This window comes from Podarcis filfolensis (genome assembly GCF_964270895.1).
Source record: "Podarcis filfolensis genome assembly, chromosome: Z".
In the NCBI taxonomy this organism is placed as follows: Eukaryota; Metazoa; Chordata; class Lepidosauria; order Squamata; family Lacertidae; genus Podarcis; species Podarcis filfolensis.
The window spans coordinates 10,641,685-10,668,341 of NC_139617.1; the positions used below are offsets into that span (position 1 = coordinate 10,641,685).

Sequence of the window (26,657 nt, forward strand, 5' to 3'; positions counted from 1 at the left end):
CAAAAAAAAACAAAAAAAGTATTAACCAGAATTATTGTACGAAAGAAGTTTATTCTTTTTAAAAAAAGTTTTCCATAAAAAATATAGACTGTGACAAAGCAACACAAAGATAGACATTTTGTTACATTTAAGGGGACCTGAAGATTTCAGTGCAAAGATTTCACTTCTAAATAAGTACTTTGTAATCCAAGACTAATACTCTGATTCTAAGTGTACATGTTTGTCTAGAAATCCAATTAAGGATAATGGGGTCGTGCATGCAAGTTTCCAGGAGAAGGGGAGTCTACACAGAAACACTGTAATCAGATTATAGCTTCTTTTAGCTGTTTGTCTCAGGGATAGCCAACTTTTGCATCCTGAGGTGGGGGGGGGTATTCCTAAGGGAGAAAGCTAAGGGACACAAGTGTATTTTACTGCTAAAGGACCTCACCCTCCCTCACAAGTAGTCTGATTTCATTGCTGAAACTGAAACTGATGCCATCAAATAGAAACAGGTGCTCAGGCAGCTGGGGTTGCTGCAAATCCAAAACAGAGATGAAATGCTGTCATGAAAGCTTCCTCACTTGTGTATTTAAGGAAGACAACCTGCTCTTTTTGGTGTTGAAGGTGACACATATGAGGTCACATCTACACTATCAACTTACATCAGTTGCATACCATCTAATCCAAAATGGCTTTCCCTTCCAAATACCTCTATTCCATATAGAACTATGGTTTCCAGGATTTTTTTGGGGGGGGGGGATGAATATTAAGCCAGACCATAATTTTTTCTCAGTATTCTTATGCTATATTTTTCTGCTTCATTAGCTCATATTATATTTCTTTAAACTAGACAGATTTTAGTATTTCACCATTATCTGAACCCTTTGAACTCTCACTTTAAAAATGTAACTCTCCCCACCAAATTAAAGTGAAATACATGTAAAAAACTGCAGGCTCTGAAAAAACAAATCAGATTTCCTTTTCCCAAAGGGTGAAACTTCTAAACAAAACCTTCCAGTATAAAAATAAAGCTTTCAATAAATTTTAGTAAAAATGAAGGATATTTTTTAAAAAATTGAATATATGGTTCTTTTCAACTTTTGGGAAGGAAAAATACTTACTATTTTCCAAACTAATTATAAAGCATGAGAAGAAGTCACATTTCTAAAATATAGTTGATGTTTAAGGCGAAATACTTAAATTTAATCAGATTTAAGGGGATAGTCCTGCAATACCAGATTTGAAGCAAGCTTTATTGAAATGAAAGGGTTGCCAGTGAACAGATTTAGGATATGGTCTGACTTCGTATAAAGGGCCTCCCACGTCCCTAGAAAGAAAGCTGTGGGAATTCTGTTCAGATAAAATAATCCAAACCATGCTTACTAAGAAGCTGAGTCAGTGGCGTAGCGTGGGGGGTGCAGGGGGTGCCGGCCGCACCGGGCGCAACATCTGGGGGTTAGGGTTAGGGGGCACAAATCCACAGGTTAGGGGGTGCAAATCCATGGGTTAGGGGGCGCAAATTACTTGCCTTGCCCCGGGTGCTGACAACCCACGCTACGCCACTGAGCTGAGTTCCACTGAATTCAGCAGGACTTCTTAGTAAACATGTTATAGGATCAGTCTATTTACCTGGCCTAGTTCTTGATGTGAACAACAGGCCCAAGGACAGAACCTTGAAGCACCCCGCGGGTCACATTTTTCCAGGATGATGATGAACTCTTTGGGTCCCATCAGACAACCCGTTTAAAGTCGTATCATACTGATTAAAATGTATAGTGCAGATGGGGACTCACATCCCTGAGGCTTTTTTTCATCAGGCCTTTGTGACAAGTTCTGCAGCTAAAAAGGTGAGGTGTGGGAAAAGGAATCTTTTGCACACAACTTTTTTTTTGCCTTTCTTAGAGAGTCTGCAACAGGGCTCAGGCATTGCAGAACAAGTAGTAAGCGAACATGCTGCCCTATCATGCAGAAGCACGCATCAATGCATTAATGAGATGCCGACAAAGAAAGTCTTAGGACATCGGTCCTGCAAGCTTCTGACTAAGACAGAAAAGTACTCAGAGCCTTTCTTATCAGCTCCACAGAAGTGACTGCCAAAGAGTTCTTCACCAAAACAGCCTCTTTTTTGTGTTTAGGAAAAAAGCAAAACAAAAGCAAAAAGGGGTGTGTGTGCAGTGGGGAGGAGATGGGCAGGTGGGTACAGAAATGCACTGCATGTTAATTCAAAATGCGGGGTGGTCGTTTCTGGAGCAAAAGAATAGGATCTACAGGAAACCTGAACTGAAAATGAAAAAAAAAAGAAAAAGGATTAATGTTTATCTGGATTAAAAGGAAGTTAATAAAATATATATGGTTGTAACAGGGGTGGGCAACATACCGTACTTTGGCCACAATGGAAACAAATGAGACATAGAGGTCGTTTGCATGGATATTACATGCAATTTGCTCATTATTACATCAACATGGTGAATTTTGATTATTGCTATATAAATTGTGATACTTCTGTTCTGAAACTGAACATGAATAATCTAAACAAGGTTGTTTGTATGTTAAATAATTGTCTTTGGAAATAAAGAAACAGCTTCAATAACAGGCAGAGATCAACAGAAAAGAATGAATTTGAGCCAGTGTTTAACTGCCTGGTTCCTGAGCCATTGAGCTCATAAATATTGACATCACATTGTCAAGTAGACTAGATATTTAAAACTGATGTTTAAATCTGGGGTTCCAAATATGCAAGCAAAATATATGCAATACCAAAGAATCTGGGTGCCCACATTTATGTAGCCTGTGGCTGTGCACTGCCCACCCCAGTCCCTCATTTACAGAAGGGAGGGGGAAAACACACACATTAATATGGTTTTTAATTTTACTTAAGCATGCTTGAAGACACAGTAGCATGAATGCAGCCTTTGAGTTTTCAGCCGATTGCAGCGGGGTTGTTCACTTAGATGCAAATTGTTTATGCTCTGGCAAAAATGAGGAAGCCACACAAGGCTTTTCAGGCCAAATCAATACTGGAAAGTGTTTTGTGAATCGTTGAACAGGATTTTTGGCTATTGCACTTGGCAAGGACAAACGCTCCCATTCAGAAAGGGCATGTTTGCAAATTGTCTTAGGAACAAAAGAAAGAAAGAAGAAGGCCTATTTGAGCCACTGACCAGCACGCCACAGTCTTGCATATGGCGGCCTGCCAAAAGCAATCCAGAGCTAACAAGAACACACCATGTTTACTCCTGCTACTCTCCAGCCCCTAGATATGTTCTCAGGCCCCATATAAAACACTCCTATTGTTTGAGCTTATTTTTTCAAGTCTTGAAGACCAAACCATTGTTTTCCCATCTCACCACTTGCGTCCCTCCCTTTTGTTCTGTATGCTTATTGTTCAGGAGAAAGCACATTTAACCCAGAATAATTCCCATTCAAATTACATACCAGGCCAGACAGGGGAAACAAAACAAATAGCAGCACGAAGGCAGCTTAGATTCAAACAAGATGCCATACTGAACACGAGCACTGTTAAGAGTGCATGCTTCCTTGCTAGCAGCTTGGCTGGCAGGAGGGTAAATGATTGTCGGACCCTAATGTTGACCTCTACCCAGCAACTAGTTGTGTTTTTTTAACGGGGTCACAACTCTGAAGTAGAGCAAGAGGGAAAAGGCAGGAAATGCTGGTTCCACGGATTGTTATATGGGCAATAGGCTTATTAATCCTTTCCTATGTGAAAAAGAGACATGTTGAAATCCCCACCGTCACTACACCACTGCACCTTAGGCTATGAAGAAGTCAAGCAAAGACAAAAAAAATGTGTAAGTAACAGGAGTACATATAAGAACTTAAAAGACAGGTTTTGTGGCCGGTTCATGCTGGACAGGAGGGGATTAAAAAGCCCTTTGCTTCTTGGGGGAAAATGGCAGACACATTATTATTATTATTATTATTATTATTATTATTAAGATTTGTATATTGCCCTTCATCAGAAGATCTGAGGGCAGTTCACATAACTGGAGAGTGTGTATATGCTGGGATTGCTGGATCAACTAGAGGCCAAACTGCTGGTTCAGAATACATTGTGTCTGTTTGCACAAAGTGCCCATTCGGATCCCACTGCAATGGCTATTTCATTTAGTCAAGCTTACCAGCACAACGTGCCCTCATGCACCATGCAGCAAACGGCAGGGTTAACTGTAAAAATAGCATACAAATGGCAACTAAGGAAGATGAAGGCAACTGAGTGCACCAAAAACAAAAATGAAAGTGGGGTGGTAGTGATCAGGTCTTGATTTTACACCCTGTATTTTTTTAAAAGAAAAAAACCTGACATAAAAGCAACTTGCAGGGCTTGTTCATGATCTACATGCGTAAACTGCTCCAAATTTAAGATATGACAACTCGAGCAATGTTCAAATTAGGGGGAGGAAAGATCCCTCTTAACTTCTGGCACCATTTAGAAGACTAAGAGGATAGATTTTACCAGGCAAGGTTGGAAACTCTGTGGCCCTCCAGATGTTGCTGGACTCTTAACTTCCATCAGTCCTGGTCAGCATGGCCAGTGGTAAAGGAATGATGTGTACTGTAATCCATCAACATCTGGAGGACCACAGGTTCCCCTCCTCTTTTTTTAAAGGCTTCCTACCTTTGTCCCTGTGATTCAAGCACTGGAATGGAGCAACGTACCTAAGCCTAAAGTACTGAAGTTGAAGGCTAGATGATGAAGTGTTGCTCTATCCCTCCACGTCTGTGATGAAAGCCCTATATGCCTGCCATTGGTGATGACGAGCGGCAACCAGTTCAATTTGATACAAAAGTGAAAATAAAGGATATGCCAAAAAGGTTAGGATCCCTGCCAATGGGGTGAGCTGATTAAGATGTAGACACTGCTGCCCCATGGAATAATTAAAATGTGGCCTCTGTACAGCAGTCAGCATATAAAAAAACAACTTGTTGTCGGGCGATTCCTGCATGCTAGCATAGGCCTAGACTTGTGCTATAGGAATAGGTTTTCCTGATAGGCCTTTCACTTGTCTAGCTTTTGCCAGCATGAAATCAAGGTGAGCCAAAGACTTGTGGGGCAGGGGAAACACTTTTAGCGACAACTGTTTGAGGCAGAAAATTGTAGTCTCCCACCATACTGTCCCAAACCCTTGCCTGTACTCCGGCCAGGGTCTGAGCAAAGGGCTTACAAAAGCCAAGGCAAGGGCAGTGGCGGGAGAAAATGATGAGGCAAAATGCCACCCAACTGAAAACCAACTTACTTCTTCCTCTCCTTGTCCCTTTTCAGAGTTTGCGAGCCTCCCGCCTGCTGAGCCTGAGACTGGAGTAATTCGGCCGCTGTCTTCCTCTGCTTAAATGCGTTGACTTCGTCATCCAGGGATTTCTTCTTGTCCTCCACTTTCTTCTTTTCGTCCTGGTGCAGCTTCTTCAGGCGGTCAAATTTCTCATGCAACTGGAATGGAAGCCCAGGGTAAAAATATGCATGAGTGCAAAAACAGGGAGCTGGGGGATAGATGCTTGGCGTAAGAGATTTCAAAGCTATGCTGCAGGGAGCCTTCAGGTTCCTCATAAACCTACCACGGGGATCCTCAAAAAGGAAATCAGTGATGATGTTCCTGAAAGACAGCTTGCCCACTGCTACTGCTTTCCCTACAGAATGCAAAGCTACAATGGAGTGCTGAGGGTATACTCTGCACAAGGCAACCACAAGACCTAGTAATTCTGCAACCAGTGCTATTCATGAAGAGACTGTACACCCAAGAATATGCTCCCAAAGCCAATGCACTGCTTGCAGGAGTTTGGAGAAGCAAGTCAATGCCTATGTTCACACATTGCAGTAAGCCATAAGCTGGGGTGTGGGATCTTTTGGGCCTGGTGGATCTTATCATTATCTGGTCCCACCCCTGCAGGCCAACTTAGGCAGGTGGGTGAGAGGACAAACCCACCAATCACATGACAGGTGCATTGTCCTGCCCACCGGTCAGTCCCTTTTGCTATGCTAAATGACTGTTGGGTGCTTGGAAACCACAGCAGAAGAGACTTTGCCAACCCTATGCTCAACAAAGCACCAAGCAGAGGGCTGGAACAGCTGTTTTCTGCAGGGATTGGCTTCATGGCTGAGTTCTCCAAGGAGAACTCTGTCATGCAGCCAATTCAGCAGTGTGAACACCTTTACTGTGATAGGCTGCGCAACTGAGACTCTGTTGGGCAGCCAATCCATACATGTTCCGACCTGCTCCATAACTGATGTCACATACGGTATTAGGTGGGTTGTTTGGGAGAAACGGTTTCGTGGACCAAGCTGTGACCCATAGTGGGCCAAATTTGGCCCACAAGGCGGAGATTCCCCACTTCTGTCACAGCCATGGCTTGCTTTCTGTGCACAAGTGAAGTCATGCCTGCTTTGCTGCTCTCAGCTCATACCAAGAAGAAACAAATCACAAACCCTAACTTAGTTACATCTGAACTAGGAATCATGGTTTGTTTCATCCCCAACCAAGCACAATCTGTAGCTGAGAATTGTTCTTAGATTACAGACTATGATTTCTTGGGAGCAAAAGCATGTACCACATGATCACAAGTTCAAACAAAATGCTATGCCAGAGACCATGGTATGTTTCTTTCCAGTAGAAGCCAGGAAAAGCAAAGCAGGTAGACAATGAGAAAAGGGTTTTGTAGCAAGATCGAGAGGAAAATCAGGAGAAGATGCATGTAGTATTATAGGAATGTGAGAGGGTGAGCAAATAGCCCTGCTTTCAAAATCAGAAATTATTCAACCTATTGAATACCTATTTCTTCCTATTGCTGCCACTGATATAGTGTTGATTTTTTCCTTTGCTTACTCTCTGCCCCCCTCCCCCACGCAAACTAAATTAGACATAACTGAAGACACAACATATTTATAGTGAGGGATAGTCTTCCAGGAGTCTGCTGCTAGGTCCTTGCCTGGGAGACTCCTAAAACACTGGTTACATAGATAAGTTTTCAGCTGTTAACTTTAAAATACACAAGCGTGCCATGGTGTGGAAGTGAACCAACAAATGTGAGATGATAAAATAGTGCTAGTTTTATTACACCAATAACAAAAATTATGTGATTGATATAGAATACATTTTTATATTAATTTTGTTTGATTTGTATATTTTATAATAAAAAGAAAAATTTAGCACTAGTTAGCCTTGATTAATCTGCAGAAATAAACCTCCCTGGTTACAGTTAACCTTATCAACACACACAGTTTAAGCCAAAAATCAGAGAACACAGTCAATAAAAGTTATCACGTTAACCTCTTTTTCAGCCTCTTTCAATTCCGCTTCTTTCTCCTTAACTCTCTGCACAAACATTTGCCGCATTTCCTCCTCCTTTTTCTGCAGCTCTCCCAGGAACTCATTCCTTTTGGCCTCGTAGGTTTCTTGTAAACTAAGGTGACAGGATGGAGGATGAGGAGATAAAAGAAACATTTCAGAGAGATACAGAACAGGGAAAGCAAAAGGATCAAATTTTGTTTCCCACTCACGCAACCAGAAACCTACTAATGCCGTGAGAGTCTACAAATATGCATTGCTGAACTGTGTGAAACAGGACCTCAAATCTCAAAATGTCTTAGGTTTTTGTTAAAATTAAATGCTGCACGTTTCTAGACTTCAAGGTTGAAAAGGGGGAACTTTAAAAAACTTTGGTAAACTGAGGCTGGTAAGTTTCTTCTCACTGCAACAAACCTCCTTGTGACAAGAATGAAATAATCTTTCAATAACCAAATTCCCTCTGAGGGAATCTAAAATTCTGTGTTCAGAAAAGAAGGTTGAGTAACTCTCTTGCCTATTTGCTGTGCACAATTTATTATTCTTCAATTGTTTGCAGCTTCAAATTATTTTAAGGTGTTTTTAAGATCGAGACAGCATAGATGGAAGAGATTTTAAGGACGTGGAGAGATCAGAAACCATGCAAGGAATGGCACATGACACTGAAGCTTTTTTCTACACTGTCCATATATGTTTCCAAAAACTTCACTAAAGCCATGAGGACTAGAAACAAAATTTTCAAGAACATGACACGAAATTCTTTGAATGTCAAAATTTGTTACAGGACGTGTGTTCCAGACACACACTACTAGACCCAAAATTTAGTGTTCCTCACTGTGTTCCATGGCCAATTAACAAAGCGTTGGCACTGTTCATTTAATATTTTCTAAGTGGACAAGTGTTACTTTCAAGTCATGTCTCACCAATGCCTAGTAATAATATTCTGGTGAAATACAGGCGTCCCCCCACTTACGCGGGGGTTACGTTTCCAGATGCGTATATGTGAAATAGCGTAAAGTGGGGAGGTCACTGTTGAGAGGGGCTGGGAAGTCGCTCTCTCTCTCTCTCAGCAAATCCCATCCATCACACCCACCTTCCCTGGGTGGCGATGCGCCCTTGGACATGCATGTGTGCGACTTGCCTGCCTCCAGTGCCCGGAAAACTGAGCTAGAGGTCAGTGGGTTCAATGGGCCATTGGCTGGGTGGCTCCCGGTGCCCAATGCCACGGCAGGGCCTCTCAGCACTCTCCCTGTTAAGTCTTGGAAGCTGCTGGAGACAGTTTGTTTTTTATTTATTTCTCTGCCACCCCCCACCCAAGAAATAATGTTGCTGCTTGCTTTTGGGGCAGCAGCGATCGGAGGGCAGAGGGTGTCTCAGCTCCTGCCCAAGGAACAAAACTGATAAAAGAGAACAAGCAAAGGGATGGGCAGGTTGGGTAGAGAGTGATGGCTCTGCAGGACAAGGAAGAAGAAAGTCAAGGAGGATGAATGAGTGGGGGCAATGAGACACTCTGAGCAGCCATGCAAGCTGTCCCCCCCTCCCCACACTCTCCAGCTCGGTCCTGCTCTTTTCACACTGTTTTGGATCCACTTTCTGGTTCAAGTTATTTATTTATTTCGCCGCCGTGCGTAAACGCGGTCGCACCACGAGTGGAATGGCCGTAAGTGGGGGGATGCCTGTATACCTGAATGGCTTGCTGTCTGGATCAGTGTCCTTAAATCCCATTTCCTCCAGTTTACATCGCCGGTACAACTCGTAATGGCGCGTGTGTGTCTGTTCACGGAGATCCTCCATGTTGACACGGATCAACATCTCTCTTAGCTTCACAAAGTCACAGTGCGCTTCGTTTTCCACTGTTCATGGTAAAAAAAGGAAGGGCCACTTGAATGCAGGCGGCTCTAAGCATGTGTTACACAGGGTCCTCCATAGTTAAGGAAACAAGAAGTTTGAACCTCCCCTTGAGGGAAAAAAGAACTGGTACAGTGAAGCCTTTACAGTGCTCCAAAAAACCCCAAAAAAACAACAACCCCAAACCAGGAACTTGGAGAAAACATGGAAAGGTGGCAAAAGTTGGATGATAGAGGAACAGGGAGGAAATGGTATATAATAGCCGTAATATTTCAAAACATTCTTAGACATAAACAGATTATTACTCCAGAAAAGTCTACCCACCCACAGTAAACCCCAGAAAAGTTTTCTCTCTCAGTTCAGCTCTTACTGGCACTTATTTTCAGCAGCATTCACTATGGGTGTTCTCCATAACATCACCTACATTATCAGTACCCTGTAAGACAGCTAGATGGATTTAGCTTAAGGTAAGTACAACTGAAACATTGGCAATGACTAGGTGGCTGCTAGAACATCATCAGAAAATGAGAAGAGGGAGCACGTATGTATTGATAATTTCTATGTGCAAATTTAGAAAGAATTGCTATAATTCAAATAGAAATACATCTCACAGCAACGTAGTGACCTGTGTCTGCTAACTACTGGTGAGCAACTTCAAGGTCTCTCCTGCTCATCTTTCTTATAGCTATTTATCTTTAAACTGAGGGCTGCAAAGCAGCTCCCACTGCTACCTAGCAACGGCTCCCAAATATTTGGGAAACCAAGGATGAACCAGAACCATGTCAGGAGAGGATTTCATCTTGGCTAAGACTGGTGCAGCAGTCGCTTTGCTCTGTTATTCAGCCAAATGTAAAAAGAGATTTCTGGTTTCCAAGTTTTGTACTGTGCTTGGCCAGCATGCTGCCACCCAATCACAGGGGTTAATGGTGTGGAAATGCTATATATAAGTCCTTGTAGTTTACTAGATGTTGAAGCTCTGCCCTGGAGTAATTTCTCATCGTTGCCAGATGTGTAGGGCCTGGCTGTGGTAGCCATGCTTAGGGAAACCATTGTTAGTTAGGGAATGGCATACTCTAACATGCTAGGCCCAGCCCCGTATTTCCAGGGTTAGCCACAGAAATAAAGGTTGAAGTGACATGCTACAACACTTTATTCCCATCTGATACTGAACTGGTTTTCCACACCATCTCCCAATGCAAAGCATAAACCATTTTCACCCACAGAGTTGCCATGGGGATGAAGAAATGCCATTTTGTTCCCACACAGAATTGCGGGCCAGTGGGTGCTTTCATTTTTTTATGGGAATACAGCTGGCTGCCAGTCATCTATTCATATAGGCATTTACGCAGTACACATAAAAACGCTTCGATCTTTTCCATTTGCGTATTTCGAACCTTTTCCTATCTCTGTGGAGTGAGGCTTAGATAACATAGCAGGGGATAAGGCCTGTATGCAGCATTGTGGGGATTTACCCACCAGAGGTTCAAGAAACATTGCATAGCTTTTGTGAGGCCGGAATCCAGAAGTGAGGCCCGGGGGGGGGGGGGAAGCATCCACTTGAGCAGGACTTTCCCATTTATTCCATACTCGAGTACTGAGGTGCAGCCAACAAGCAATCTGGGAACCTACCAAGAAAATGGCTAGACTACAAACAAAGGGCTCTGGGATTTTCTATATTCATTTTAAAACAAACAGAATTTTACTGGCAGGAGGGGCTACCTGTCTGCCTCGGGAACATCATCCCACCAACTACAATTCTGGCTGGACCTGTTTTTTTCCAGATGTCTCTAATTCCTGCTACTTTTACTTAGGTTCATTGTTCTGCACACAACAATAGCAACTCTGGTCTGGGTAAAAACGTCACCACACCCAGAGCCATCACTTACCCTGCACAGTCCCCCAGGGATACTGCCGGGCCTTCATCATTTTGTTCCCTATCTTGATTTCTTCTGTGCTGCCAATCACGGCGAAAGGTAAGTGGGCCTAAAACAGAAGCAATTCAAACAATAATCATAAGGAACACCACATACCTTTTTATTTCTTATTTCCTTTTGTTTTAGAACTTGTAAAGGTGGTTTCATTGCTTTTAGAGTTTGTTGAAACGATTTTGTTGGGGTTTCCCCACCCCTGAACTTCTGAATGGTGGTTGTTTTAAATCTTGTACTCCTTGCAGGTAAACGTGTTAAATAACAAGGGTGGTATTCAAGGCTAGCCCTACTCAGAGAAGACCCACTGAAGTTAGTGGGCATGACTAGCTTAGGTTTGTTAATTTCAGTGAGCTTGCTCTGAGGAGGACTTGGCTGAATACCACCCCCATATCTACAGCCGTTTTCCAGAATGCTCAAAGCGTTTGACAATAAACCTGAAAAGGCAGAGACAGCACACTAGGATCCTGTTGTGATCCTTCCCAGTCTTTCTCATGAAGGATCTGGATAATTACTAAACCGCACATAACCCAAAATGTTTTATGGTTTATCATTTATATGATGCTATTAGCCTGCAGGTACTTTTTACAAAGCACAGTAGCATAAGGTCCCTTCCCCCAAGGAGCTTACAATCTAAAATTCTCCACGGCAGAACCAACAAAGGAAGGAAGTGGACAGCAGGGGAAGAATGTGTGATTGATTCTGTTACAAGTGCTTAGGCACAGTTACCACAGATTATGAGAGGGGGGGGTTTGCCTAAAGCATAGCGGAAAACAGGAGTTTTTAGATTACACCTTGTTCTTTCATTTAAAGTACAGACACATGATCATTTTATACTCTGAAGATATCATTGGGACAGATGGAAGAAAGGCAAGAAAAATTGATAGGAAGCTGCTTTATACTGAGTCAGTTACTAGTTGGGTCCATCTAGTTCAGCATTGCCTGCACTGACTGGCAGCATCTCTCCAGATGCTCTAGACCTGAGCTCCAGCCCTTCATCCAGTAGGACTGGATTTATAGCTCTGGCTAGTGCTGCTTCTTAGGGACGCGGGTGGCGCTGTGGGTTAAACCACAGAGCCTAGGACTTGCCGAACAGAAGGTCAGCGGTTCGAATCCCCGCGACTGGGTGAGCTCCCGTTGCTCGGTCCCTGCTCCTGCCAACCTAGCAGTTCGAAAGCATGTCAAAGTGCAAGTAGATAAATAGGTATCGCTCTGGCGGGAAGGTAAACAGCGTTTCCGTGCACTGCTCTGGTTCGCCAGAAGCGGCTTAGCCATGCTGGCCACATGACCCAGAAGCTGTAAGCCGGCTTCCTTGGTCAGTAAAGCGAGAAGAGCGCACAACCTCAGAGTTGTCCACGACTGGACCTAATGGTCAGGGGTCCCTTTACCTTTTTAGTGCTGCTTCTTACTGGAGCAGGTGCCTCTCTCCCAGAAAAACCTGACAGGTGAAAAGCAGCATTGCACCTTATGCACTCAAATTCCTGACCAGTTAAATACCAGAAATCCTGCCATGCATCTTCTCCAGCTGCAGGTTTTGATACACTCAGGAACAACGGACCTTTCCATGTATGGCAACATTTGCATTAAACAAAAACAACCCTGAATGTGTTATAGACGACCTTTGCGTTCTTTCATTTCAAAATCATCCTTACACACAAGCAGATCACGCGATAGATATTTATACAGAAGCAGATCACAATTCTAGGTTTGGAAAAGGAAAAGGCGCCAAGCACAGGAACAGCATGGCTCCCCAGCCACGAGAAACACACGCCTCCACCCTACAGGAAATGAATGGGAAATGCTATTACTTGCAGCACTGCACAGCAAGAGCCAGGGATGGCTGCCAGAAAAAGAAACACATTTCGAAAAGCAGCAGGGGTGGTAGGGGATATAAGGTTGTGTTAGTGACTGAAAAAGTGATCCCTTGAGAAAATATCTACAAGGCTGGGTTTTGTGCATAGCTACACACTTGCTGAATGCAACTACAGTACTACAGCTACACATAGCTATTATAATAAAAATTTGTTTCTATGCTATTTTGGTGAGACTCAGAATAATGCATGTGGGCAGGGCTGCAGAGCGCTTAATACTTTTCTCATTCATCCCCTCAACCTACTCCCTGTATATCAATTTATAAAACGGGAAGTCTGTGCACAGAATAAAGGTAAAGGGACCCCTGACCATTAGGTCCAGTCGTGGCCGACTCTGGGGTTGCAGCGCTCATCTCGCTTTATTGGCCGAGGGAGCTGGCGTACAGCTTCCGGGTCATGTGGCCAGCATGACTAAGCCGCTTCTGGCGAACCAGAGCAATGCACAGGAATGCTGTTTACCTTCCCACCTGAGCGGTACCTATTTATCTACTTGCACTTTGACGTGCTTTCGAACTGCTAGGTTGGCAGGAGCTGGGGCCGAGCAACGGGAGCTCACCCCGTCGCGGGGATTCAAACCGCCAGCCTTCTGATCGGCAAGTCCTAGGCTCTGTGGTTTAACCCACAGCGCCACATGCGTCCCTTGTGCACAGAATAGGAGGGTGCTAAATTGGGCAGCTCAGGTGGGGTAAGAGCAACTCCACACACACACACACCCCGCAAGTGTTGGGTTCAGGCCCCTCCCTTCCAACTGGTATGCAGATGAGAGCTGCAATCTCAAGTCTCCTAAAATCAGTGGTAGTAGAGAGAGACATGCAGGCACCAGCTCTCACCCACTCCAGCAGTAAATTGGGGAGGGGGCTGCCCTTTGCCAACCAAAAGCATTGTGAGGGGAGAGTGAACCTGGCTAATCTGAAGAACTAAATGCAGAAGAGAATGTGTCAGATTCTAACTGACACACTAATTCCAAAAGCATGTGAATTTTCACAGGTCCCTGACTTGTAATTCTTACTTCAGACATGCATATCCAAGTCATCAATGTGCTACTCTGCGTGTTTCGTGGTTGATGTGTCAGGCCACAGTTCAAACATACCTCTCACCAGATCAGGGTTTCCCAAACTTGGGTTTCCAGCTGTTTTTGGACTACAATTCCCATCATCTGTGACACTGGTCTTATTAGCTAGAGGTGGTGGGAGTTGTAGGCCAAAAACAGCTGGCGACCCAAGTTTGGGGAAAGCCTGCACTAGGGTTATACTTATGTGTGGACTACATACTATCTATGGAATAGGATATACAGAACTCTAGTGTTGTCAGGGTGGTTTTGGTTCTTTGTGTAAGAAGGTAACAAGTTGCTAGTCCCTATGGCTTAAAGGGTGCCAAAGTGGTTTTGGATAAGCCTAACAGCGAACAAGGAGCACTTCTTCCATGCAGTACCTTAGCGAAAAACCCTGATATGCTCTCAGCTTCAGGGCAAGTTCTTTTTAGATAATGTATCTTGTGGCTGGACTTTGCTGGACTCCCTGCACTTCATTCCACCAAGGTTCATCTGAGTGAGGCAATGGCCATGTTCACACATGCCCCAAATCCTTGTTTAATATGCCAGGGTATGTACTTAAATTTTGGGCTTAATGTTGCATGAGAATACAGCTGGTGCCTATGAAAGTAAAGCCAACAAATCTCTCACACTGCAGTCAAGAAAAATGTTCTGCCCACCAGGTTATTTCAGCTGGTGAAAGATTTGTTTTTCACTATCACATCACTCTTGGCTGAGACAATATGGGTGCACTTTCATAAAATACACCCCACACTCTATATGTAAAAATAACAACGGCAGCATTTATATTGTGCCTTTTGAACATTCAAAGTGCTTAGTGTACATCATCAAGGAAATCATAACAACAGCCCTATAAAATGGCAGGCTGGTATTTTTACCCCTGTTTTGCAAATGTAAGAGACAGAAGGAAATTTGCCCAGAATAAACTATAGCAGCTGGCATTATTGCCTTACATTCATAGTCCCGTTTATCTCTGCCACGGACTCGTCATCTGTAGGGAACTGATAGATCTGCACCCCGTTGCTGACAAGCTCACTTGTGATCTTAATCTTGAATTTCGTCAGCTCGCTTTTGGAAATGGCATCGGATTTGGCGATAATAGGAATGATATTTACCTGTGGAGAAACCAAGAAACAAAAAGGGGGAGGGGGGCTTTGAATGTTTAAAGTTGCCCTAAGTTTCTCATTGAACGTATGAAACGACCTTGCACTGAACAACCTTACACTTAGCCCATTAATGTCCACTCTGAAAATAAGTAGCTATGGTCTCAGGTAGGGAGACGATATCTGCTTTACCTGCTGCCTGATCTTTCTTAACTGGCGATGGCAGGGATTGAACCTGGGACCTTCAGCATGCAGAACACCTGGTCTGCCACTGAGCTTTGGCCCATCCCCAAAGTATAGGAAACAACGTAGTAGATACGAAAGAGAAGGAAGCAATTTGTAGTTGAGCTGAGACGAGAATAATGACCAATGACATTTCCCCTCTGGGTGTCAGCCTGACTCCTACCTTGCTATCGAGCTTCTTCATTGTTACCAAATCCAGGGATTTCAAAGAGTGGCCCGTGGGGGCAATGAAGTACAAGCAGGCATGGATGCGGGAGTCATGGTAGTTATGTAGCACCCGCTTGATCTTCAGTTCCTCTTGCAGGTAAGATTCGAACTGGGCATCAATGAATTCCACAATAGATTTATAGCTTTATAAGAAAGAAAGAGGGAGAAAACATGGAACATGTTGTAATAAGTGAAATCGTCCAATGCTTCAATCATTAAAGAAGCAAAAGTTTCTTCCTAATTTATGTAATCACATGGACCACACAAAGCCTTTCATGAAAAGCAATGTCTCCCCCTCAAAGCCATCCTTGAGTCAACCAGGGCCATTCCGATGAGCAAACACATCTCCACGGAGTCAATTCAGACAATACAATGGAGGTCAACTTGCAAAGTGAAGCGAAACAAAACAAAACAAAACTATCATGCTCATAATACTACTATTACCACTACAAGGTGAGTCTTTTAAAGGAGACCCCGTGGAACATGTGTACTCTGTATCCAGGGGGCTCTTTTAAAGGACTCACCCTGTAACAGTGGTCTGCTCCATCTGAGCAATGTAGAACCACAAAAAAACCTAATGGAAGAAGATCGCAACTGTGTATTTTGCAAGCTGGAAAAAGTTGGTGACTTTGGGGCAGTTCATAGACATGAAGCTGTACCATGCAAACACACAGACTGGTTCATTTAGCCCAGTGTTCACTAACCTGGCACCCATTCTGGTTGGGGCTGATGGGAGCTGTAGTCCCAAAACATCTGGAGAGAACCAGGTTGGTGAAGCCTGATCTAGCCAACTTGTCTGATATAACACAGATTCCTAGATCTTTCCCCCAATTGGCTACTAACATATATTCAGAGCTGACAATCATTGACTGTTAGACAAGCAATAAATTGGGGGGGGGGGGAGGACGACCTGATTTCCATTTAATCAAGAACAAACTTTTGCTTACCTGTCCTCTTTGTTAATCTGATCTCCAAAGCCCACTGTGCTAACAATGGTCAGTTTCAGATGGACATTGCTTTCCTGGAGATCGTAAGTACTGGATTTCAGCTGAACTCCTGGCTGCGAATGAGAGGCTGGCTCACCTTCAAACTTGGTATTGAAAAGGGTATCCATCAACGTTGATTTCCCAAGCCCTGTTTCTCCTTTGGGGAAGGGGGGAGGGAAGCAAAATGTTTTACAAGACATTAAAAATACACAGTGCCTCATTTTGGGCCTGTAGTTAGTTAAGCAAGTTGAACATTACACAACAGTGTCAGAACAGTGCCGATGAAAATTGTTTATTTTTGTCTTATGTATTTAGAACCCTACTTTCCCATTGTCTGTATTCAAAGCAAATAACAAACAACAATTAAAAATCATCAAACAAATCGAAGACCCATAACATCCACTGGAAAGCGGCAGAAAGCATAAATCCCCAACATCTCAAACAGTGAAGCACACACAGCTTTTCAAAAGAATTCAGACTAGGGGTAGGAGATAACAGAATAGTTTGCTCAGGGCTGTTTCTAAAAATACAAAGATAAAAATAAAGTACCATAAAAAGACAGTATACATTAATTTTAAAAGATTCTGGAAAAAATGATTTTTTTGATTATGTTAGTCCAGCACGTTTCAGCTCAGGTGAGCCTTCTTCAGAGTCGTAAATCACTGGTTGTTTTATCTATGGCTCAAAGACCATCCATCCTACAGGCGGAATACCATATTTTTTGCTCTATAAGACTCACTTTTTCCTTCCTAAAAAGTAAGGGGAAATGTGTGTGCATCTTATGGAGCAAATGCAGGCTGCACAGCTATCCCAGAAGCCAGAACAGCAAGAGGGATTGCTGCTTTCACTGCGCAGCGATCCCTCTTGCTGTTCTGGCTTCTGAGATTCAGAATATTTTTTTTCTTGTTTTCCTCCTCCAAAAACTAGGTGCGTCTTGTGGTCTGGTGCGTCTTATAGAGCGAAAAATACGGTAGCTCTGCCTGGAAGGACAAGAATATTTTCACAGCCCAGTTAAAACCCATAAGACAAAGGGCCAACTGTCTCTAAGAAAGATTCAATTGAAGTAATATGACACCCATTTATATAATGTGTGATGTTCGCCCACCAACTGCTCATCTGTCTTTTTAGACAGTCATCATTCTCTGTACTGAGGTAAATTATCCTCAACATGTAATTGTTTAACACTGCCTACACATGTGAAATATCTTCTTTTTTTTAACATTACGCCTTCCTTTACAGCGATTTCATCTCACATGGATATAACTTGTTTAGTATTTCTCTTGATATTCAAAATTTAATTAAAACATTAGTAATAAAAAGGAGAGAGGGCCAACTGGTCAGAGTTAGAGCAGTACAACAATCCAATTGAAAAGTTGATAATTTAAAGGTGATACTTCAAGTGTATGGGTTTTTTTTTAAAAAAAGTCTTGCTGTATATTTTCTCATCCTTTATTTTATCTAGCTGCAGTTCCATTTCAGGTGCTTTTTTTAAAAAAGCATTTGGATTTTGCAAAGGTGTTTCTAAGCATCATTTGTAGCAGCAATCTAAATGTGTGGATAAGGCTCTCCATCAAAATCTAGCAACATCAACCAAGAGCAATGTTACAACTCACTGCTGATCTGTCTCCAGCCTTTCTTTCTTTTTAGTAGTACATTAATGCACTGACACACATTTCCTGCATCACAGACCAGGAAAGCATTTGCCCTCAGGGGATGGGGGAAGGCAGGGAAACCTAAGCCATTACAAGAGAAAATGCCTTTTAGTCCATTTAAAAAAAATCCATCCACTTTTAGCAGGCAGATTTTTTTTTTTAAGGAGAGCGAATTCCCAGATTCCCAGCTTTCATTTTAAAAAAACCAATACGTTTTTAGCATTTATATAACCTGAGATAACAGGCAAAGCGTTCAGACCCTGTTCTTCTCATTTGCTTGTGTGTGATAAACCAGCCCACTCCCCTTCTTTCAGTGATTTATTTTGCTTGCCCCTTGTTAAAATTATTGCAGATGCCCATGGTTGTGTACCTCTTTAGTTCTGGGTTACCGCTGCAGTGTGAGTACTGCCTCAAAATCACTACCTTGGAGCCAAATGTCATGTTGCCGTGGTAACCTAGATAGTATCAGGTAGGGCAGGATGGGGAACTGTTTTTCAGTCAAAGGCCACATTCCCTCAAAGGGGGGGGGGAATCTGTTGAGGGCTGTATGCTGGGGGGGTGGTGTGGCTGAAGAATGGTGAACCTGGCTTACTATTACTTCAGGTAGTTGAGGACGATTCTCAGGACATTATCGAAACTATAAAACCTGCATTGTTTTGGTACCACTTTTGACGGCCATGGCTTCATACAACACATTCTGAGAATAAGGGGCACTGATAATTGGATGATGGGGGTGGTCTGCCACCCCACTTTTGACTTGACACTTCCTTCCACCCGTTTCCCCCACCCTCCGGAAACTAGGCTGCGGGACTCATGTAGACCTGAGGCTGTAGGTTTCCACTACTGATGCAAGTCACAAGTTAGTCCACTGAGCTACTCCAAAGGAGGTATGGTCCTGGTGAGGAAAGCAGCAATGTGTCCTGTGCAAGGCCCATACAATATGGCGCTTCCATAGATTGCCATGGCAGCATGATCACATGTATGAACTGGGACCAAGTTCTTTACCACACAAGAGCCACCCCACTGAAAAGTGGAGCTCATCCTGACATAATTACCAGCGCTCACCACATGATGGCACATCATGAACCTGGCTCACCATTACCTCTGGTAGTTGAGGACGATTCTCAGGACAATATCGAAACTATAAAACTTACATTGTTTTTGTACTACTTTTGATGGCCATGGCTTCACACAACACATTCTGAGAATTATACCTTCAATAAGGGGCACTGATAATTCTCTGTTAAAAGATCCCTACAGTCTAGCTCGTTGGCAGTTCCTAGGGCAAAGCAAGTGAGCATCTAACCAAAATTTTCCTCTCTTACCACCTAAAGCAAGAGTGCGGAGCCAATGGGCACTACCTATGGGCCCTCTCAATTTAGGTCTGCCATAAAAGACTTGGCTGTCCCACCCCTAGCTCATCTTTGTCGCCAGCATCCAGTATTCTGAGATATACTGCATGCTCCCAGTTTTGAGGCAACGTGGCTGTAAAGACAGCATTTGCGAGTAGTAGCTGTATGACGTGCAATGGAAGATGTCTACCATCTTTCTCTGTGAACATGGATAGGAAAGCTTTCTGCCCAAATGCTAGGTCACTGTATTTCCCAGTCAGCGATAACAATTGTGGGCGAGACAGGACATTGACCCAGCAATTTAAGTGGCTTTCCTGCTCCCTTTCTGAGCTAAGCATTTCCCCCCCTGTAAAAGCACCTTGCATTAAAGAACCAGAGACTGCCAATTATTGTCCATTTGGAGGCATACTTATCTAACTACAACCAAGGCTGAAGCAGTCTCCAAGTAGTCATGGCAGAAAAGGAGAAGGGTGCTGCCAGGGCATTTAAAATGCACTGGGTCAAGGAAATCTTTGCAGGCCTGCCCCCTACCCCCCCCCATATCAAAATATGTTTACTTTCAGAGGTAAATATTTCATGGTACCACCTTTAAGGAGGAGCAACATGGGAAGTACTTTCTGGAATGGAAGACTAGACTTAATTTCTAAAACACATGCAGGGCCTCCAGATACAAATCCAGGCTTGCAAATAACCAGCTTACCTGACCACTGACCCAGCATTGGTACTGTGTAAGTGGCTAAGAGACTGGACCCAGTTCAAACGTCACCTCTTCAGTTCATATATTCAGTTGAAAGCCATCCAATGAACGGTAATCAAGCATTGCACATGGATGTGTAAACCAGCCCCAGGAAGCTGTTCTTCCTAATGTCTGTGGAAATGCTAGCTGTAGTTTCCACCCCCTCACCAATGAGCACTCTGTGTGTGGTCAAAGGCACTATCCTTTTCGTGACTGCATATGCTTTGGGGCTAAAGCCCTGGGTTAACCCCATATTGGGCCTCTTTACAGTGCTGGGAACACAACAGAGGCATAGATGGCATGGATGTCTGCCATCAGTCTCAGGAGAGATACCATGTGCCTGACTATGCCAATCCTAAATTAGAATCTCTTTCTGCCTTTTAAAGAAAAGTATCAGCTGGCTCAGACATCCTTTCCCACCAACTATAGTGAACCTTGTCTCTTTGGGCCAGATTTAATTCTAGCTATAAATAAGTATTTTTATTGTTTAAGAGAACACCCCACGCTGTGCTTAAAAAAAACACACCCCTGTCATCACTAAAGGCCATTAAAAACACAGTTTTAATTAAAACTGGCATCATGTGAGTTGGGGACACACACACATAAACATTTAAACTACAAGAAATGAAGCAAAACATGATTCCTATGCACTGCTTACAATTGCAAATGATTGCGCTCTATAGAAAAGCCTCAAATAAATAAATATAACATTTCAGGGAAACAGTTAAATGGACATTCCATAAAGAGCCTGAAGTTATGATCACAGCACTAAGAACTGAAGCACTACAAGTGGGTGACATCTGTGAAAACATGGAAAGAGACAATATCCCACCATCCAGTGTGACACTTGGACTAGATCAGTCTTCTCAACCTGGCACTCTTTGGGATGTTTTGGACCACAGTTCCCATCAGCTTCAGGACCATATGACTGGGCTGGCTATGCTGAAAGGAGATGTGGTCCAAAATATCCTAAAGGGCACCAGGTTGGAAAAAGCTGATGGTTTGTTTTTCTTGGCCCCAGCGGAGGGGGGTATGTACAGACTAGAACCGTAGTATGTGGGGTGGGATCTGACTACACCCCTGTGCCGTTTTCATGCTGAAATTCCTCTCCCCAAAACTAACCACGCTTAAATGGTGCCAACTGCAGCGAATGATACCTGCAGGGCAAAGAGCAGCAGGAAAATGGTACAGAAGGCAGGAGAAAGCCGCCAGTACCTTGTGTCTTCCTGCACACTATGCTCATGAAACTAAAGTACCTTGCATTTTCAGTATTCTTAAATGCTTAGCCCTAGAGCATACAGTGGCTAAAAAGCTCCCCTTTTCCACTGTTTGGGTGACTCTAGGACACTGTACACAGGGACCCCACTTCAGAAATAGTAACGAGTCTTCGGCCCCCTGCAACCCCAGACTGCTACACTACTGGGAACCAATGCTTCTTTGTCCTTGGGACCCCGCTTCAGAAATAGTAACAAGTCTTCGGCCCCCTGTAGACTGCTATGCTACTGGGAACCAATGCTTCTTTGTCCTTGGTGCAACTAAAGCAGTGGGGCACAATCTGAGCTAATTTGTCTGCAAAGAGCTTCACTAAATGCCATTTTAAGACTGAAATAGACTGCAGTCTGGGCTTCCATCTCATCTGCTACTAGCCTTCCTACCCAGAACTCCACCCTGTCACTTCCTTTTCTTTCTTTTTAACAATTGAGCATGAGGAAGAGTTTTCTGGAATTCACAAACCAGTTCTCTATATTTTGCTTTTTTTTCAGCCAGCTCTAATAAAGATATTGGGTGCTGCTGCCTTACCAGGGTTATTGCCAAGAAACAGTAACGGATATTTAATGAGCTACGGATTTCCTGGAACAGAACCCAAAAGAATGGGCCCTCATCAGAAGGAGGTGCAAACTGCATCACATCTCTGGGAGGAAAGTGTATGGTTTTATTGCTTTTGAGTTCAAGAGTTTCCTAGAATGGGACATTACAGCCCAATCTCAACTCTCAATGAGACTCCATCCTGGAGCTGTGCCCAGGCAGCGCTTCCTGACAGAGAGGTCATCGAGTTTTGAACATGCAATCTTTCACAGCTTGCCAAGGCTAGGAAGTCTTTGCCAGACCCAACTTTTAAAAGAAGAGGGACAGAGCTCTGTGTGTGTGTATCAGACCATGAGTTCCTGATGATCAAGCAGAAAGCATCTAATTCCTGCATTCTTAAAACATTTTTATACAGAAAAATAGCATCTAACTACCCCATTGGCATGATCTGGCATAGCCAAGTTGGGTAAAGACTGAATACATCTGTTAACTGAGGTCACACATCATCATATATATGATCGAAACAAAATCAATTTGGTAAAGTGGCCTGTAGAAAAATTCAGTTTTTAAAGAACGCAAAGTCTGATGCAGCCATGGTAAGAGTTCAAGGTGGCATTCATTGCTGCCCCCTTTGGTGTACAACAAGTCTGTAGAGATTGGTTAGGCTGAAAGAGATGGTCTGTCCCAATGTTATATTCATGGCAGAGTTGGAATTTGAACTATGATCAGTCTTAACCTTGCACTCTAACTACGACACCACAAGAGCTTTCAAAAAGTCATTACATGGCCTTAGGCCACCCTCCATTGCTCTCCCTGACCCAGTCTCCCTTTTGCAATATAGGTATAATAAACATTGCCCAACATTTCAGGGCTGCAGCAGTAAGGCTTATCTATGCAAAATGCTTTTCATCACTTTAGCGCCAAATAAATGCTAAGGTATTCATATTAGTAATACGCTGAGGTATGTGGTTTCCTCCTGCTTATAAACGACTCCTAAGATCAGGTTAGTGCTTTGAGGGCCATGACAGGTCCTCACTGGTTTTTAAAACGAAGTATCAGAACGGACAACCTTGTATTTACTAAATCCCCTGGGGGGACACCACTGTTAGCCTGTAACAGAATTCCAGGCTAATGGGAAAGTGGGTTGCTCTCCTGTCCACCGAAGGTAATAGCTGAAGCGCAGCTGTCAACTCCCTTCAGATTTATTTCCAACTAAACAGGGCAGACAGCACATTAAAAACTGCACAAGGCAGTCAAATTTTTATGTGCATAATTCACTCAACAGGAAGGCAGTGAGTCTCATTTACCAAAACTGTATTACCGGTGCCATATGACCTGGAATGCTGAACCGTGGTTAGTGCTAACCGTAGTTTGTTGCTTTAACCCTGGTTAAGATCACAAATGGACAATGAAACCGAGGTTTAGTTTACTGAACAAAGCCCTGCCCTGGAGGATGTGTACAGAAAGACACCAGCAAGACCAGCCACCTTATAAACAGAAAGGATGGAGAGGCAGGGTAACAAGTGAACCAGCCCTGGCATTCTCCTTGTGGAATGCTCTCCCCAGGTATGCTCACCTGGCACCATCATTACATATCTTTAGGCACCAGGCAAAAATATTCCTCTTCCATCAGGCCTTTGACTTTTAACTACCTATAGACTTTTTGCATGGGTGGGATGTAGTTGTTTTTAAATTTATTTAAAATTGTACTTTAGATTTTCTAAAAGGCTGGTTTTAATGTATGAATGTGTTTGTTTTTTTGCTTAAAATACTATAAGTTGCTTTGAGCTGCCATGGCAAAAAGAGCAAGTAATACATTTAATAAATAAACAAACAATTTAACCAGGGTATGTTCAGTGCAGATGAAATACTTAACCCCCAATCTTAGTTTGCAAACCTTCTACAAGTCATAGTATCACAGCCTGGTTGGCAACCAATATCTAAACAGAAGTAAAGTGATCATAGGCAATGCCTAACCTTTTTTTATTAATGCACTGAGCGTCAGAGAACACTCTGCTTTCTGCCGAGCTCTACATTTTCTGCATTTCCTATCAAGTACAGAGATATTTTTCTGCTACGAAATCTAGAAAGCAGCTACATTAAGCTCTCTGATATGATTTCAAAGACTTTTGTTTGTAATGTAATTGGAACAAAATGTAATCAAAAGAGCAGGCTTGCATCCAATTGGGTTCAAAAGGGAGGGGGAAATGCAGAAGAGAAAGAATTTATGTTTCTCCAATTTCCATCAAAGGTGACTTGCGGCTTCCAAAAATAAAGTTGCTTAAATGCCTTTTTTGTACCACTTTCAATAGCTTCACTATACATTGCTTGCCTTCATAGTGGAAGCTATCAATAATAATCAACTAAATTTCAACAACTGCTTGACCATAACAGGTCCTGAAGAAGGATCTGAAGGGTATCAGTGAAGGGCAGTAGCTCAGTAGTAGAGCACCTGCTTTGCATGTAGAAGGTCCCAAGCTTAATCCCCAACACCTTCAGGTAGGGCTGGGGAAAACCTTGTCTGAAACCTTAGAAAGCCGGTTGTCAGGCAGTGCAGACAACAGCAAGCTGGGTGGTTTGACTCAGCGCAAGGCAACTCTCAACTCCCTAAGCTGACAGAGATTGTGCTGCACTGTTCTCCAGCAGTCAAGAGAGAGAACTGGAATGAGCCCAGGAAAGTGCCTTATATTAAGTCAGGCAATTGGTCTATCAAGCTCAATACTGTCCTCACTGACAGGCAGTGTCTCGCCAACGTTTCAGGCAGGAGACCTTCCCAGTCCTATCTCATTATGCAAGGGGCTGAACCTGGGACTTGCATGTAAAGCAGGTGTTCTAGGACTTCCCTGAAAACATTAATGGTGTCAATTCATGCCCCTTAGCTAATCGGGATTGAAATCTAGGCATGCTACTGGCATCCAGCTGCTGAATTTAGAACAGGGATAGGGGCACCTGTGGCCCTTCAGATATTGTTGGGAGTATAAATCTGAAGCTCCCTTTCACTCTCAAGGAGCAATCAAGGACATCTTTTTGATCTTAGTGCTGTGGGACCTCAGTGCTTTGATTGGAGATCTCTGCTCCTAATTTCATATGGCATCAGGTGTCTGACCACTGGCCATGCTGGCTAGAGCTGATGGGAGTTAGTGTCCAGCAGCATCTATCATCTTCCCCACCCCAAGGTTCACCATCCCTGATCTAGAAGGTCTGGCAGCAGCTGCAGCAAGAAGCATTTGACAACAATTTGGTTTGGAAACTGCAGCCTCTCCTAGATCAAAGGGCTCCGTGCCTGCAAGCATGCATCCTCAAAGGCCATCTACTGCAATGTGCTCTGTGTGGTTCAGAAGCTACAGTTGGTGCGGAAATAGCAGCTCACTTCCTGGCAGAGGAGAAGCCACAAAAGCCATGTTCACAGGCAGATTTCTAGCTCAAGGTCCTGCTTCTAGTTTGAAAGCCTTGCATCATCTGAGTTCATTAATACCTTAGGGAAGGGAAGGCTTCTCTCAATGTCAGCCCTCATGTCCTCTGCTGTTATCAGAAGAGGCCATGACAAATTGAATGGCTGAAGTGGGGCCTTTCTAGCTGTGGCCCCAACACTGCAGGGCATGTTACCCAACGAGTACTGGAATCAGCTCAAATCTATTCTCTAGAATGTCTTCCTTTCTAAAAAAAAACACACACTTATTGTTTGAATCCCTAACAGTGGGTATTTACAATTATTGTTTTTATTTCTAACTGAGCTCATTGTTGATTTTAAAGAAGGGTAATCTTTTTTAAAAAGAGAGAGAGGGGAGCCTTAAAACAGAATAGAGAGGTTTGGGGGGCAATGCTTTAAACAGGATCCACAGGGATAGTAGATCTGACTTCCACGGAATGCATCTGCTGCTGCTACTGCTGAGATGCCACTGGTGGCTGCAACATACTCTTTGGAGGCTGGATCTGCCCCCCCCCCCATGCAACCTCTACCATGGTCTCTTGGTGAATAGGAGGCACTGCTGGTCTCCTCCCACCCTTGTTCCCAATTTTAGATCACTATTCCTGCTCCCACCCCCTTGTAGAACTTCACTCACCCCTTATTCCCTGGCGAGATGCACCATTTTGTGGGTGCCTCAAGTGCCAAAATGTATTGGACTAGTCTTGCATGGATCAATACAGCTGCCTGTGTTTTGGGACTCTCCTTGGGGTAGGGGCATGGTTGGTGGAGGGGGACTGTCTTGAGCTGCTCCCCAACTTCAAAATGTACCACAACAGCACTGCTTCCCGAACTACGGAATTTTCCTTCTAGCACACCTGCCATTGTCTATTAGCATTACCTTGAAACTAGAGCACCGTCAAGAGAGCGTGTCACCTAGTTACATATAGCAACTCGGCAGCTTCCTACAAAGGCAATCAGCAAGTCGAGCTCAACCTTTCAACGTGCAGGGTTTATGCACAACACCCCATCCCAGAAACACACACACACACACAATAAATGTGTTACACGGTGCAGAAGATCCATTGTCAGCTCTCCTAACTTGTTTTACTTTAAAACAGCTTCAGTTTTCATCAGAGCAGAAGGAGGTATTTAACTACCCCCCCCAAAAAAAATGCTGTTTTACGAATGTAA

The 26,657-nt window shown here is 43.5% G+C and overlaps 1 protein-coding gene across 6 annotated transcripts in view; it reads right to left on the minus strand.

Moving 5' to 3' along the window:
- SEPTIN6 (septin 6) overlaps window positions 1-26,657 on the minus strand; it is a 54,413-nt gene that overhangs the window by 5,663 nt on the left and 22,093 nt on the right. For 3 of the 6 annotated variants that reach the window (XM_083595743.1, XM_083595741.1, XM_083595746.1), the window contains exons 3-9: window positions 16,473-16,668; window positions 15,482-15,668; window positions 14,926-15,087; window positions 11,012-11,108; window positions 8,962-9,130; window positions 7,263-7,395; window positions 5,238-5,428 (exon numbers count right to left, since the gene is read on the minus strand). In XM_083595743.1, coding sequence (XP_083451869.1) covers window positions 5,238-5,428; window positions 7,263-7,395; window positions 8,962-9,130; window positions 11,012-11,108; window positions 14,926-15,087; window positions 15,482-15,668; window positions 16,473-16,668 — 1,135 coding nt within the window. Of the gene's footprint in view, window positions 1-31; window positions 1,373-1,545; window positions 2,263-4,121; window positions 4,168-5,237; window positions 5,429-7,262; window positions 7,396-8,961; window positions 9,131-11,011; window positions 11,109-14,925; window positions 15,088-15,481; window positions 15,669-16,472; window positions 16,669-26,657 lie in introns of those variants that run through there. The other 3 variants (XM_083595745.1, XM_083595742.1, XM_083595744.1) reach the window with 2 other exon arrangements.